This window comes from Urocitellus parryii, chromosome Y (genome assembly GCF_045843805.1).
Source record: "Urocitellus parryii isolate mUroPar1 chromosome Y, mUroPar1.hap1, whole genome shotgun sequence".
Classification (NCBI taxonomy): domain Eukaryota; kingdom Metazoa; phylum Chordata; class Mammalia; order Rodentia; family Sciuridae; genus Urocitellus; species Urocitellus parryii.
This window is the reverse complement of record NC_135548.1, coordinates 17,636,687-17,651,993: the sequence shown is the minus strand read 5'-3', so window position 1 is coordinate 17,651,993 and position 15,307 is coordinate 17,636,687. Positions and strand designations below refer to the sequence as shown.

General features: G+C 41.3%; 1 protein-coding gene and 1 pseudogene across 1 annotated transcript in view; both read left to right on the top strand.

Annotated features, from left to right (window-relative positions):
• Positions 1 to 9,166, top strand: part of LOC144250955 (dedicator of cytokinesis protein 8-like) — a 40,737-nt gene extending 31,571 nt beyond the window's left edge. Inside the window, 5 exon segments of the mRNA XM_077794114.1 lie at positions 3,728 to 3,798; positions 3,800 to 3,959; positions 6,426 to 6,569; positions 7,796 to 7,902; positions 9,073 to 9,166. Coding sequence (XP_077650240.1) covers positions 3,728 to 3,798; positions 3,800 to 3,959; positions 6,426 to 6,569; positions 7,796 to 7,902; positions 9,073 to 9,166 — 576 coding nt within the window.
• Positions 9,167 to 11,228: 2,062 nt separating this feature from the next.
• Positions 11,229 to 11,917, top strand: LOC144250954 (Golgi apparatus membrane protein TVP23 homolog B pseudogene; annotated as a pseudogene).
• Positions 11,918 to 15,307: the final 3,390 nt, after the last annotated feature.

Here is a 15,307-nt window from a genome sequence, read left to right as displayed (position 1 = left end):
AGGCCCTGAATTTGCAGTCTTCCTGCCTCAGCCTCCCCAGCAGCAGGAATTACAGGTGTGTACAACCACATATTTGCATATGTGGTTATTAGGTCTTCAAGAAAACATACTCAAAGGCATGCATCACAACAGGAGCTTTCATTTATCAAGCCCCAACTGGAACTGGGGATGTAGCTCAGTGACAGAGTGCTTTTCTAGCATGTGGGAGGACCTGGGTTCAATCCCCAGTATCAGAAAGAAGAAGAAAAAAAAGCACCTACAGGGTTCCTGGCACTGCATCAGACCCTTTATCATCCTTTCATTTCATTCCCAAACAGCTCTCAAAAATAGACTTTGTTGGGGCTAAGGATGTGGCTCAAGTGGTAATGCACTCACCTGGCATGCGCGGGGCACTGGGTTCAATCCTCAGCACCACATAAAATAAAAAATAAAGATGTTATGTTCACCGAAAACAAAAAAAATATTAAAAATTTTTCTCTCTCTTTCTCTCCTCTCTTTCTCTCTCTATCTCTCTCTCTCTCTCTCTCTCTCTCCCTCTCTTTCCCCTCTCTCTTTAAAAAAAATTAAAAATAGGCTTTGTTGTTTCTGTTTCCAGATATGAAAACTGAGGTAATAGAAATGTTGGGCAATTTTCCAAGAGTATCAAAGTGACAGAGCCAATACTCCAACATGGGGTCTGTCATGTCCAAACCCACATCACTGCTCTTTACTGGCTTTCTATAAACTCTTTAGACTCTCAATTTACAACATATTTAAAAAATGTAGACTTCTGCCTGACAGCTATTTTTCCCCATACTTTTATCAGTCATTGTAATTGTACATAACAGTGGGATCTGTTGTTACATATTTGCACATGCCCGCAATGTAATGATATAATTTGGCCAATGTCATTCCCCTGACTGTATTTAAAGGTATCATTCTTTAGGCTGCAGGTACTCCTTCCAGCTGAGTGCAGGATCTCTGTGCTGTTGGAGAAATGACAAAAAGGGCTTGACCTTCAGTTTTCCCATGTTTATCCCAGGCTATTCCATTTCACCCCATCTATGTGTACCTCAATACAACTCTGATGCTTACCACCCAGAATTAGCATCAGACTCCACAAGCTCAGTCCTCCATCGAACTCAGAGGCACTCAGCCACCGAGACACATCCCCAGCCCTATTTTGTATTTGATTTAGAGACAGGGTCTCCCTGAGTTGCTTAGTGCCTCGCTTTTGCTGAGGCTGGCTTTGAACTCATGATCATTCTGTCGCAAACTATCGGGCTGCTGGAATCACAGGTGTGTGCCATAGCACCTTGCCCACATTTCTAACTAGCTACAAATTTAGGAGTACCCATGACACCTCTAAGGTCAGATAATTCACTAGAATGACTCACAGAACTCAAGAAATACCATTCTTCTGATTACAGACATACAGTGAAGGGCACACATAGGCGAAGGTCTGGGATAGAGCACATAGTTTCTGTGCCCTTGCTGAGTAGAATCCAGGCACAGTACTCTGCCAGCACATCACTGTGTTTGTCAGCCAGGAAGTTCCACTGAGTCTCCGGGTGACCAGTTTTTATTGGGGTTTCATGACATAGGTGTGTTTGAATAAATCAGTAGCCACGTGATAAAACACACTGTTCAGCCCCTCCCCCTTCTCAAAGCTCAGGGGGCTCAAAGTTCCAGCAGTCTGATCACAAGATTGGTCTTTTTGGTGACCACCTGAAGCTATTCATAAGCCCAGGGCTGGTCACCTTATTAGCATAACAAAGACTCCTGTCACTCAGGAAATTCCAAGGGTTTTTGAAGCTCTGTGAAGAAAACAGGGACAAAGAGCCAACATATTCTTTATATTGCCACAGGGGGAGAACTGCCTGCCCGGTCCACTTCACAGCACATATGATGTTCTGGGCTGCTGGAAATAATGCAATGCAGGTGCTACAAAGGGCCAGGGACAGGGGGCACTCACCATCTGATATAGCACTGTATGTGAACTGTGAACCATCCAGACTCCTCCCTCAGCTGTGTCTTCTGGGATGTTATGAAGATGATGCAAATAGGGAGGAACTAGCCATATTTCAGAGTTTGCTTTTCTTCTACATTTTTCAGAATATTTGCTTGTTTAAGACACATTCCTAGCCTAGACTTGAAAGTAGTAACTGTGATAAGAGTTGAACTAAGCTTTAGACAGAAATATCTGGAGCCCTTGGATTGGCTGAGTGGCCCAGAGCAATCTGTGCATAGTGTAAACTATGCAGAATCACCACTAACCTCAAGAATCACCACTAACACAAGGAGCATGTCTCCCCTCTTCTTAAATCCCCAAGGTGGGTTATGAGAGCTTGGATGAGAACCTAAATCCAGAATCACAACCAGATTTCATTATACCAAATAGTGATTCACGGTCAGTGACCCCACCCGTCCACTCCCCTGGGAGGGTGTCCCAGCATCTGTGCCCACTGCCATTCTTTTTCTTTCTTTCTTTATTTTTTAAAGATGCCTTTCTGCTGCATAGTGGTGCACACTGTAATCCCAACGACTCAGGAAGCAGAGGCAGGAGGATGGTAAGTTGGAGGGAGGTTAGCTTCAGCAACTTAGCGAGACCCTGCCTCAAAAATAAGAAAATAAAAAGGAAGGGGATATAACTCAGTGGTAGAGCACCTGAGGGCTCAATCCCCAGAACCATAAAAAAATAAAAATAAATATACCTTCTTAATTAATAAGCACCTTTTTCACTGTGTGTGTGCACACATGCATATGAGTATGTTTAAATGTTGCACATACAGTTAAATTCAATGTTTTCATTTTAGTTCTTTGAGTTTTGACCAATATGTGTAGCCACAATCATGATATATCACTCCAAAACATTTCCCAATGCTGCTTTGTAGTGATTTTCTGTTTCCAGCCCTGACAGTCCTTCATCTGTATTCCATCTCTGTACCAGTGTCTCTTCCAGAAAGTACCCATGTGGAAACACACATAGCCATTTGAGGCTGGCTTCTCTCACTTAGCATGGCCCATCTGGTGCATCCATATTGTTCTGGTTCAGTCCTGCCTACTGATGAATACTATTCTGCTCTCTTCCTGTGCCACCGTTTGTTTATCCCTTTGGTTTGGTTTATTTCTAGTTTTTGTCTTATGAATAATGTGATTATCGACGTTTGTGTACAGAGATTTTTGTGGCTATAAGTTTTCATTTCTCTTGAACACCCATGTAGGTAGGAATGAGATCGCAGGGCTGAGGGCCAGTTCATTAACTATATGAGAAGTTGCTAACCTGTTTTGCCATGTGGCTGTGTATCCTGCATCCCCTCATCTGTGCATGAAAGTTTCAGCTGCTCTCGGTCCCTGCCAGCACTTGGTACTATTAGTTTTCTTAGTCTGACCATGCACACTTTCTAAGTGTGTTACAGTCATGGTAACTCTGGAAAATAAAGCTTGGCTCTTGGGAATAGCAGTTTGCAAATCTCCATTCTGAGGCTTCTGTTGGATCCGTCTGCTCTGCTTGGAAAGAGCAGCTGGAGTTGGAGACTCTTCCACAGGCACATTCCTCTCCTCTTCCTCTTGGCCCTTTCTTTCCCTGGGGTGGAAAGGAGGAGCTGCCGGTTCTGAATGCTCCCTTGATACGCTCAGCCCCAGTAGCTTCCACGCGCCGCGCCGTGTTCCAGCATGCCCTTCAGTGTGTCATGGATCCTCTTTGCAGAATGGCTCATCTCCTCCTTCCCCTTGCCTCTCCCTCCAGGCCTACATACAGATCACTTTTGTGGAGCCTTACTTTGATGAGTATGAGATGAAAGACAGGGTAACCTACTTTGAATTTCAACCTGCAGAGGTTCATGTACACCACCCCCTTCACTCTCAAGGGACGGCCTCGTGGAGAGCTGCACGAGCAGTACCAGAGGAACATGGTCCTGACCACCATGCACGCCTTCCCCTACATCAAGACCAGGATCAGCGTCATCCAGAAGGAGGAGGTAACATGCCCAGAGGGGAACAGCCACCATGAAGGAATGGGCCTAGGTGAGGCAGGCTGGAGTGGAACATGAAGAGGGGCACACTTAAAATACTGTGATTGACCCAGCAGCTTAGGAGGCTGAGTCAGGAGGATCTCAAGTTCAAAGTGAGGCACTAAGCAACTCAGTGAGACCCTGTCTCTAAATAAAATACAAAATAGGGCTGGGAGTGTGGCTGAGTGGTTTACTGCCCCTGAGTTTAATCCCCAGTCTCCCCTCCCCCCCAAAAAAACCCAACAATATATGATTGAGCCATACCCTCAAGATTCCAGAGAATCACATTTAGGCATGTACGTGTTTTATAGCCCTGTTTTATATTAACTATTCAACACTTTAGAGCTATATCTCTAGTGTAAATACGTTTACATATTTAATTGCAATGTTTAATATTTATTTCTATTTTAAATATGTACTTAAGTAAAATATATATACAGTTGTCCCTTCATATCCTCCACAGCCATCCAGTCAACCAACTACAGACTGAAATACTGGGGGAGAATCATTTCATCTATACTGAACACATACAGACTTTTTTATCCTCTCTATTCCCTAAACAATATGCTTTGACTCTATTTACATAGCATTTGTACTGGGTTAGGTACTATAAGTCATCTAGAGATGGTTTAAAGTACAAGAAGTATGTACACATACTATACCATCTTATGGGAAGGGCTTGAGCATCCTCAGATTTGGGTATGGGAAGGGGTGTCCTGGAACTATGCCCATGGGATGAATTATTTAAGTTTTAAATATTTTATGTAAAAATTTTAAATACCTAAAAGCTCATAAATGATTTAGGCATAGTTTTTTGTTAATTATTAGAGACAGGTGCCTGAGTGAGGAACCCCATGGAGTTAGTGGTGTGTTATTGGAAGAGACCATGAGACAAGTGAACCAACTGACTTCTAGTCCACGCTTCTTCTGATGACTTTGCACAAGCTACTTGTCCCCAATTTCTTCATCTATATATTGGCAGGAAAGACCTCTGCATACAGAAGACTGTTGACCTGTTTTTATAGGACTGATCAAAAAAAATCCTCAATGTTGGACTTAGTAGTACAGCCATATAATTCCAGCAACTCTGGAGACTGAGGCAGGAGGAATGCTAGTTCAAAGCCAGCCTCAGCAACTTAGCGAGGCCCTATGCAATTTAGTAAGACCCTGTCTTAAAATGAAAAGGACTAGGAATGTGGCTCAGTAGTTAAGTACCCCTAGGTTTAATCCCCAGGTTAAAAAAAAAAGGAAAAAAAAGAAAGTTCTTAAACCACAGAATTGTTCAAAATTATATGCTATAAGCATTTTATTTTTCTTTAAAACAGCTACATGTCATCTTTTTTTATATATAGTGATACAACCTTCTCTGATTATGGGTTCACTGATCACAATTCATCATTGTCTTTCTTGTATAAACCACACCGATAGTGCATTGTCCATGATTTTCAGTTTTGCTTTCTGTAAAGAAGAATGAGGCCTTAAAGATTCTTGTTTAACAATACGAGAGTAGAAAGCTTCTAGATTTTTATGATTTCTTCCCCTAGCATTTTATAGTTGTCTTGAGCACACCTAATATGACAGGAATTTTTATAACAGCTCACTTTCATGTTGTCTTGCCCAAGCACTCAGCTCAGTTTTCTTAGAAACAACTCTTTTTCTATCCACACCCATAGTTCATCAGTTTAGGCTTTATTTAATTAGATTAGGTCATTAAAATAACAAGTATAACAGGCATCATCAAGTCAGTGAGCAGTAGATGGCTTGTGAATATCCACTTCATTGGGCAAGCACAGCAATGGCTGAGCCCGTCAGCCAGTGTTGAGTAAGACAAACGTGTCGGCAAAGGGGTTTCACAGAGGGCACAGAGAGCATGACCTGGGGATTCAGTCAACAGGAGGTGGGTTTGGAAGGCATTCCTGTGTTTCTTATTGTTTTGACTTTTGAACACTAAATTATCCTAGGCATAGCACAGAAATAACTTGATTACCTCACTGAAGGCCTCTGTCCAAATGGGGTCACATTCAGAGCTACTGGAGGTTAGGACTTCAACATATGAATTTGGGGGATAGGAATCAACCCATCGCATTCAGGATCAGAATGGAAAGAACTTATGAATGCAGACCTAATAGAACCTTGCTATTGACTGCCTGTGTCGTTTTATAGAACTTAAGCTTATAAATCCCCCTTTGAGTATAAAATGGAAAGAATGGGAAAATAGTTTAAAAGAATAAATGTTACATGTATATAAAGTTCCTGGAACGTGGTAAGTACTCTGGACACGTTAGGTCCTTCCTTCTTTTAAACCTATTAAGATTACTCAGAAAGTCTTCGCTGCTTTTTCAAATCCAGGTGCCCTCTCTGATATAGCTCCAGGTTTGTTCATGGCTTGTGAGATCAGACAGTAGCTTCCCCATATTTGTGTCTTATGTTCAGTTTGTTTTGACTCCAGTGGAAGTTTCCATTGAAGACATGAAGAAGAAGACCCTGCAGTTAGCAGTGGCCATTAACCAGGAGCCCCCTGATGCAAAGATGCTTCAGATGGTGCTTCAGGGCTCTGTAGGAGCCATTGTAAATCAGGTAACAAGTGAGTTGGTGGCAGCTCCTCTAGTTCTCAGTGTTTTGGTGGTGATGTCTACCTCCTTCCTTGGGGTTGATAAGTCTGATCCACGTACAAACAATGTTTCTAAATTTAAACTGAACACTCGTGTGGTTTGGAAGACTTTTAGGAGGCCTCTTTTTTGTTTAACAACTTAAGGTAGAAAAGAAATCCTAGAGATAAGCGGACCAGGTTTAAGGAATGCCACATCAGGGCCAGACCTGGCAGTATGATCCAGGACTGGGGTCCTGTTGAAGAGAGCTTAGTCATGCCCGGTACAGGCAAGGTTGTTTCAGGACTTAAGACTAAGCTAAGCCTCTCTGTAAGAGAGAGGAGCAAAGGCTTAGACCATCCAGCTCCTGGATCAGTCACCAGATGAACTGACAGGCCAAGGGCCTTGCCAGCAAGGAGTTCCTGGGAATCAGGCTCCTTAGGTCACTTCAGACCCGACTAGACCTTCTCAGACTTCTTAGAACTCTAATTCCTAAACTCAACATGGGACTAACCCTGTCTCAATTGGAGGGAGGTACTAGCCTAGAACTCTCTATTCAGTGGGCCCCCTTAATGTCAGTTCTAGATGCTCCATTGTCCCACACTCCACACTCAAAAATTCAAGGTGCATCATGATTCTTTACTCACTGAACACATTCTCCAACTGAGGATTCACTAGCAAAATTCTGAGTCCCCTTAACATCAAGAGAACTGAAACAGCTACAGGAGAAATGACTGTTGCCTTTCCAAGATCAGAAAATAATTAGGAAGATTTTGTTTTTGTAAGGTGCCAATCCTTTCATGGAAGACTCAGTAAATCCATAGCCACAGACTATCTGAGTCCTGTACAGCTCTCCAACTCTAACTGGCACTTGTGCAAAATGATGTCAACACTAGGGTAACCAGATAAGTGGGTATGAGCAGAGAGATAAGGCAATTTTTAGAAAAACTGGAAGCACATAACTTTTGATGCATTTGCTTGACCTTTATGTATCAAGGAAAGCCTATTTGTACCTGTGAGTATTCTCCTAAAACTTAGGATTCCTCCTAAGGAATCAGAGTTACCTGAGAAGCTCAAGACTTTCAGTGACTTTTTGTTTTAGTCAAACCAACTACAAAATTAAATGTTAAAACTAAGAAGCCACTCCAACATTTTCTCCAAATAATGTAATTTTCTTTCCAATATCAATTTTGTTTTCTTACTTTTTTCCATCAGGGACCACTGGAAGTAGCCCAAGTGTTTTTGGCCGAAATTCCAGCTGACCCAAAACTCTATCAACATCACAACAAGTTGAGGTTATGCTTTAAGGTATTCATAATGAGGTAAGAATGGAAATGGGTGGGGATTTCAGTAAACAGTGGTTCTCTAAATGTGTTCCCCATACCAGCATCTTTAGTATCACTTGAGAACCTACTAAAAAGATAAGATGGTGCTGGAGGTATAGCTTAATGGTAGAACACTTATCTAGCATGCACAAGACTCTGGGCTTAATCCCCAGCACTGCAAATATAGAAAGGGAGGCAGGGAGGGAGGGAGGGAAGGAAAGAAGGAAGGAAGGAAGAGGGGAAAGAAGGAGTCTCAGGCACCTCTCACCTACCCAATCCCATGGGGTGGGTTCCAGCAATTTCTGCATTAAAAGTTCTGCTGGGGACTGGGGTTGTGGTTCAGTGGTAGAGCGCTTGCCTAGCACATGTGAGGCACTGGGTCCAATCCTCATCACCACATAAAAATATATGAATAAAATTAAGTATTTTATTTTATTTTATTTTAAAAGTCCTGCTGAGTGATGCTGATGTGCACTGAAGTTTGAGAACCACTGCAGTAGAGCAGTACTACATCTACTACTAATAAGTAATTTATACTTGAACTGTGAAGTGCCACTTCATGCCTACAATCTCATGAATGGCTCACAATCACAGTGTAAGACAGGTACATCATCATCCTCATTTTACAAAAGAGGAATCAGAGGTTCAGAGATGGGATGTGATTTCACTTACAGTCACATAGCCAGTCAGTGGCTGAGTTCAAACCAGGTATTCTGCATCTGAACAGTCCACATTTCCACCAATGTTCTGATAGTCCACTGATGCATTAGCATCCCAGAAGTTCTTAGCATTGACAATTTTTGTAATTTCCCAAATCATAAATAACTTGTTTTTAAAAACCGAGAAAGAGATACTGCCTCAAATGGAGAGGTAAAGGTAAAGTTCTCAAGCTGGGATTTTGCAAAAGTGTCATCCTGAAGACACTTCCCCTTGTCACACAGGCCTCATCTCTGCTTCTGAATTCTGCAGTGGAACTGGCTTCCAGAGCAACTGGGTCAGCCTGGACAGGAAGTAGGTCTTTGGGCACTCTTGGAATCTCTTAGAATATAGACAGGTGTATTGCATCTCTGAGACCTTTAAAGAATTACTAGGAAGGATGTGATGGCATTTCACCTACAAGAGAAAAGGACGTCAGAAAAATGTATGCCAATGTTTCTTTTTATCTAGAATCTTAGAGCAGCAGTTGGGATTTGGATACGAAGTGTCCCCTAGGAGCTCCTGTATTAATATGGGAATGTTCAAGGAGAAATGCTTGGATTAGGGGAACCATAACCTTAGCACTCCATCTTAATTTGAATATGGACAAACTAGGTGATAACTGTAGGCAGGTGGGACATGGCTGGAGGAGGTGGGTCACTTGGAATTTGACCTGGAAGGGTTCATCTTCCCTGTGGCCCTTTTTCTCTTGCTCTCTCTGCTTCCTGGCTACCATGATATTAACCCTCACCTTGGGCCCAGAACAATGGGGTCAGCCAACCATAGACTAAACCTCTGAAACTATGAGCTCAAAATAAACTTTTCTTCCTCTAAATTGTTCTTGTCAGGTATTTTTGTCACAGAAACAAGAAGCTGACTAACACCATAGCATATAAAGGATAGGAATAAGCTTACTTGACAGAATTAGGAGAAAGGAGGCCAAAAGTTAAAGTTTGTTAAAGTCATTGAAAACTCATCAGGATGCTAGGGTTGGGTGAGGTTGGAAATATGGCCTTCAAAGGTTGCAGTGGTCCAGGGCTCTCTGGACTTCTGAAGGGACCTGTGAAATCTTTAGTGAGTACTTTCTGTGACCCAGGTATGATATTAGGGGAACAAGAGCAGGGAGCATCTGTTCTTGATGATCCTCCACACCAAATAACAACACAAAGCAGCCTGCACTAAGAACTCTAAGTGTTCTAAATATAGGACTACAGAGATAAGAAAAGGCAGGTCCACTACAGAATGGAGTGATTAGAACAGGCTTTGTGGAAAAACACCACTTAAACCTTGTCTTGAATATCTGTTGGGAAGAAAAGGGGTAGTGGGAAGAGGAAGCCATTACTGGTAAATGAACCATCATGACCGCAAGACTTGGAGTCAGGAATGCAGACGGTGCTTCTGGACTCCTCTCAGTCCTGCTAGAGCAGCATGTTCTTGAAAGCCTGCCAGGACAGGAAGCAAAGGTCAGAGAGGCGACAATATTAGTAAACAGGACTTTGCGTACAGTTTAAATGTAAAGGGAAGCTTATTAGGGAAGAAGTGATTTTCCTTTTGCTTATAATTCAAACTGATTTCCTGTACTACATCTTCAATCTAATATCTTGTGAGTGTGATCATCTCCAGGACTCCACCTGGTTAAATATATCTAAGAAATCCTTATTGAACTCACATTCCTAATTAGCTCCCAGCCCCAGAAAAAGTTACTACAAATGGAGCTGAGAAAACTAGTCTCAGGCAAGAGACACAAAAGACAATGGGATTTTCTAGGAATGGTCCTTTAATGATGTTATAATTTAGTTTTTGAGGATATTATCTATCTTTATCCCAACATGGCTTGCAAAAATGCTAAATTTGGGGCTGGGCATGGTGGCACATGTCTGTTATCCCAGCAGTTTGGGAGGCTGAGGCAGGAGGATCTTGAGTTCAAAGCCAGCCTCAGCAACGGAAAGATGCTAATCAACTCAGTGAGACCCTGTCTCTAAATAAAATACAAAATAGGGCTGAGGATATGGCTCAGGGGTCAAGGGCCCCTGAGTTCAATCCCTGGTACTCCCTACCCCCAAAAAAGCTGATTTTTAAAATTGAATTCACCATTTGAAATGCTATTCTCCACCCCTCTCAGTGATCATTCCCATCCTGATGAGACCAGACTGTAGGCCCACTTTCCTGGCTGCCCTTGGCCTGTGGCATTTTGTTCTGGGAATGCCAGGAGACCATCAGTGCTTCCCAAATTTCCCTGCACTTACACAGGACCTGGTCTTGTCAAAATATAGGTCCTGATTTAGTAGGTCTGAGACTGGGGCCTGAGACTGCACTTCTAATCAATTCCCAGGTGCTGATGCTACAGCTGGATAGAGGAGACTGAGTAAAAGAGGCTGTAGAGTTTGCTTGGTTGCATCCCTTTCACATTTTTCCCCTACCCCAGACCTAAACCCCTCAGGCCATCTCTGTTGTCATTGGCCTCTTTTACCTTCCCCATCTTCCCTTCAAAAAAGTAAAAGTTCTCAAACTGCTACTCCTCCAACCAACATCAGCAAACCCTTAGCACAGCTTCCTGCCACATGTATGGGGAGACAAAGTCCCAATTCAAATGGGACAAGACGAAGCGGGGCTGGCACACAGTTGCCATGTTGTCTCAGGACAGCAATGATGACAAAGATGTTTCATTGTTTGACACAGAAGAGACAACTAATAGACCAAGAAAATCCAAAACCCGACATCCAGTGGCATCATTTCTCCATTTGTTCTTCCGAGTCAGTGCCATTATAGTCTATCTTCTCTGTGAATTGCTCAGCAGCATCTTTATTGCCTGTATGGTGACAATTATCCTGTTGTTGTCATGTGACTTTGGGGCATGAAGAATGTCACAGGTAGACTGATGGTAGGCCTTCCGTGGTGGAATCATATTGATGATGATGGAAAGAATCATTGGGTGTTTGAGTCCAGGAAGGTATCTCCTCAGGAGAATAACACTGTTTTAGAGGCTGAATCAAGAATCTCTTGGTTAAGACTAATTGCCTGTCCAGTGCTATGGGTGATATTTGCCTTTAGTACTCTCTTCTCCTTCAGAGTGAAGTGGTTGGCTGTGGTTATCATGGGTGTGGTATTACAGAGTGCCAACCTGTGTGGTTACATCAGGTGCAAAGCAGGCAGCCAGAAGAATTTAACCAGCATGGCTATCTCGTATCTTAGAAAGCAGTTTTTAAAACAAAACACTGGAAATGAACAGAGAGAAAGCTTATGTTCTCTGTCATATTGGGGAAGGACAAAGAGATTCTTGATTATGAACTGTTTAGAGCTCAGTCCAGTTGCATAGAGGAACATTGTTTTTTGTTTGTTTTGTTTTCACTTACAAAGTTACTATTAAAACTGTTTTCTTTTTTTAAACAAAGTTTTTATTTTCTTTTTCTAGTAGTTGAGGCTGGGAAGTATGATGATATCACTAGAAACATTGTCAGAATTTATTTTATGGTGTACATATGTATGCATATAGTAATGTATCAGTATATCCCAAATTAATGTGTTAGGTTTACACATATTACAGAGATATTTGCATTTTGATCCATAGAATATAGGATATTCTTAGTCTATCTCAAAGGTATGTGTGTTTACATACTATTTCTGTAGATTATTTTCAGAAATAAGTTGATTCCATGATTAAGAATAAGCACTTGGCTTGTGTATGAGTTAAAAAGTTAGAAAAAATGTTAATTTTAAATATATACTTCATGTTGAAATTGCTTACCTTAGATATGCACAAGTGAAAACCAAATTCAGGCTGGTAGTGTTAACTAGTTTCTAAGATTTTCTTTTATTTTTATACTTAAGGCCTAAATAATAAATGGAATCTTTATAGTTTATGTTTAAGGGATACCCAGGGATTGCTGCTATTCTACTTATTTCATGGAAAGGATAGTCAGATTTTTATTTTGGAACTTCCTGGAAATTCTTTGGTGGTCTTTGGACTAATAAAATCTTTTAGTACTAAATTAATATTATTCTTATGTCATAGTAAGAATAATCATTTAAATATTTGGTGTAATAAATGCCTAGTGACATTTTATTTTATGAATCTATTTTTTCTTGCTATAAGGGGGATATTGTAAATCATACATTTGTATTAATAATATTTCTTAAACAAGGAAATATAGTTAACTGTAAACTAAACCAATCTACAAATTATTGTAGGCATTTGTAAATTCTGTTGTCGGTACTGGAAACTTTGTTGGAATCTTTTAATCAGCCGATTATGTTGTGAATGTATTTGTACATTGTTAAAATATTTTTAAATATGTTTTGTTTTAGTTGAATAAATGTCTGTTGGAGTGATAGCTTGGAAGATGCACAACTTTATATTTGTATAAAACTATTGTTTACAGAGCAAAAAAAAATTGTGATGGGGCTGCAGGCAGAACCACAAGCCCTCTCATATTTCATCTATGTCCACCCAGGTGACTTTTCCTCCACTTTATTTCATATAGATCAAAAGTGGGAGGTGAGGTGGTATAAATTCACTAAAACTCACCAACACTACACTTAAAATAGGTGAACAGTGGTATTATGTAGATTGTACCCTTAGTAAGTAGTAGATAAGTCAGGTGTGGTAGTGCACACCTATAATCCCAGATGCTCAGAAAGCAGAGGCAGGAGGGTTACAAGTTCAGTCTCAGAAACTCAGTGAGACCTTAAGCAACTTAGCAAGACCCCGTCTCAAAATGTAATAAAATTTTTAAAGAGCTGGATGAGGTTTGTGGTAGAACTGTGCAAGGTTCCGGGTTCAATCCCTAGCACTAAAAAAAAGGAGAAGAAGAAAAAGAAAACAGTAGATGTGAAAACCTTCTTTTCTGCCCCCACCCCTGCTTTATTGCTTCTAACTCCAATCAGGAAGTTACAGCTGTTCAACATGTAGAGTAACTGTTTTGTCAAGTGCGTTTGTTGCCACCTCCCCACTCTGCTTTAGAGAGTGGAGGTGACAGGAGTGGGAAGTGGGGGCTGAATTGCTCTCAGACTTCCCCTTCAGTGAGCTCCAGCTTCCCACACACCTTGGCTGCTGATCAATAAGCCCAGAGTTCTGAGAGGTCCAAAGTGAGCCTACTGATGCAGAACTCATAGCGGAAACATGACCTTGCCAGGTCCACATAGCTCGTTCTACTGCCACCTGGCAGTGGCCTCTCTGACTCAGCTGTAGCGGAACCAGACACAGGCACAAAGAAGGCTGGCAGCTCACCTGTTGCAGCCAGCACTCCTCCAGCCAGACCTGCTGTCCTTCACACCACTGCCAAGTGGGACCTCTGTCCTCTACTGTCTTTCCCTGAAGTAAAAGAGAACACCTCAGAAGCTCAGAAGCCAAGAGTTGCCATGCTCTGTCCCCTCCTGGCTCCCTAAAGCACCCAGACCCTTTTAGGCACTGCACTCTTTCTAAATTTTCTTCTTACATATCTGGATTTTTCCTTCCTATAAAGACTAATTGATTTATTTTTTAAAAAATTATACCAGGGATTAAATCCCAGGGGACTTAACCACTGAGTCACATTTCCAGCCCTTTTCATATTTTTTATTTTGAGATAGGATCTCACTGAGATCCTATCGCAAAATAAAAAATATATAAGTCACTGAGTCTGGCTTTGAACTTGGACTCTCCCTGCCTCAGCCTCCCAAGCCACTGAGATTACAGGTGTGACCCACTGCACCTGGCTAAATTTTATTTTAATTTAAATCAAAGATAGCAGTACAGGTGCCCTTAAGAACAGTGTTTCAGATACTCTCCAAGAGAGCTCTGCTGCACATGTACAGTTATTGAGTCAGAAAAAGGGTGTTAAGTGGCCATGGTTTCAAACTGGAATTAGGGTCTATGAGAAAAAGAAGAAGGAATTTGCCCAAGTAGTGCAAGGAAAGCCAAGTGCACATAGTGAGGATGGAAGAAAAAAAGTAAAGGGAAAAAGAGCTGAATATTTAGTGGGAAAGCAAATCTTTATCGTGAGAGGTTGCTCAGAAGCAGGTCAACAATGGGAAAATATAAGTGACTTGACATTTTCCCAGGGCCACAGAGACTGCATTAATGGGTTAAAGATGCTAGGTAAAAAACTGAAAACCAAGTGGAATCGCTAATGTGCCTGTGGGCACGCCCCCACAAACACACACACACACACACACACACACACACACACACACACACAAACACACACACACTGCTGATGGGCAGAATCACAGCCTTTGGGACAGGAGTCCCCTGTGTTTCTCCTGTGCTAGCAAAGCAATAAGCCTTCTTTTTCCTTTGTCTAAAAAAAACAAAATTAAAAAACAAAAACAAACAAACAAAGTCCTTGCTCAGTCCAAAGTTATCTGGCATTTCTTTTATGATTCTACCTAGTAGTTTCATAATGTCATAATGTCTTGTTTTATATTTAAGTCCTTAATTTATTTCAGTTTTTTTTTTTTCACATAGTGAGAGATAGAGGTCCAGAGAATAAAACGACTTGAAATTTTCAATACACAATCTAAACATACACTGTGAATATGGTGGCAATCATGCAAAAGGAAACACCTTTTGACTCTATGCATAACAACAATTGAGTCCATTATTCAAGGTTTGCATAAAAATTATTTTAAATGATAAATTGTTCAGCAATCACAATAGAAGCTATGGAATTCTATGAAATTTTTGTTTCACATTTTCTCAACTGTTTTCATTTATCTTCCACATGTT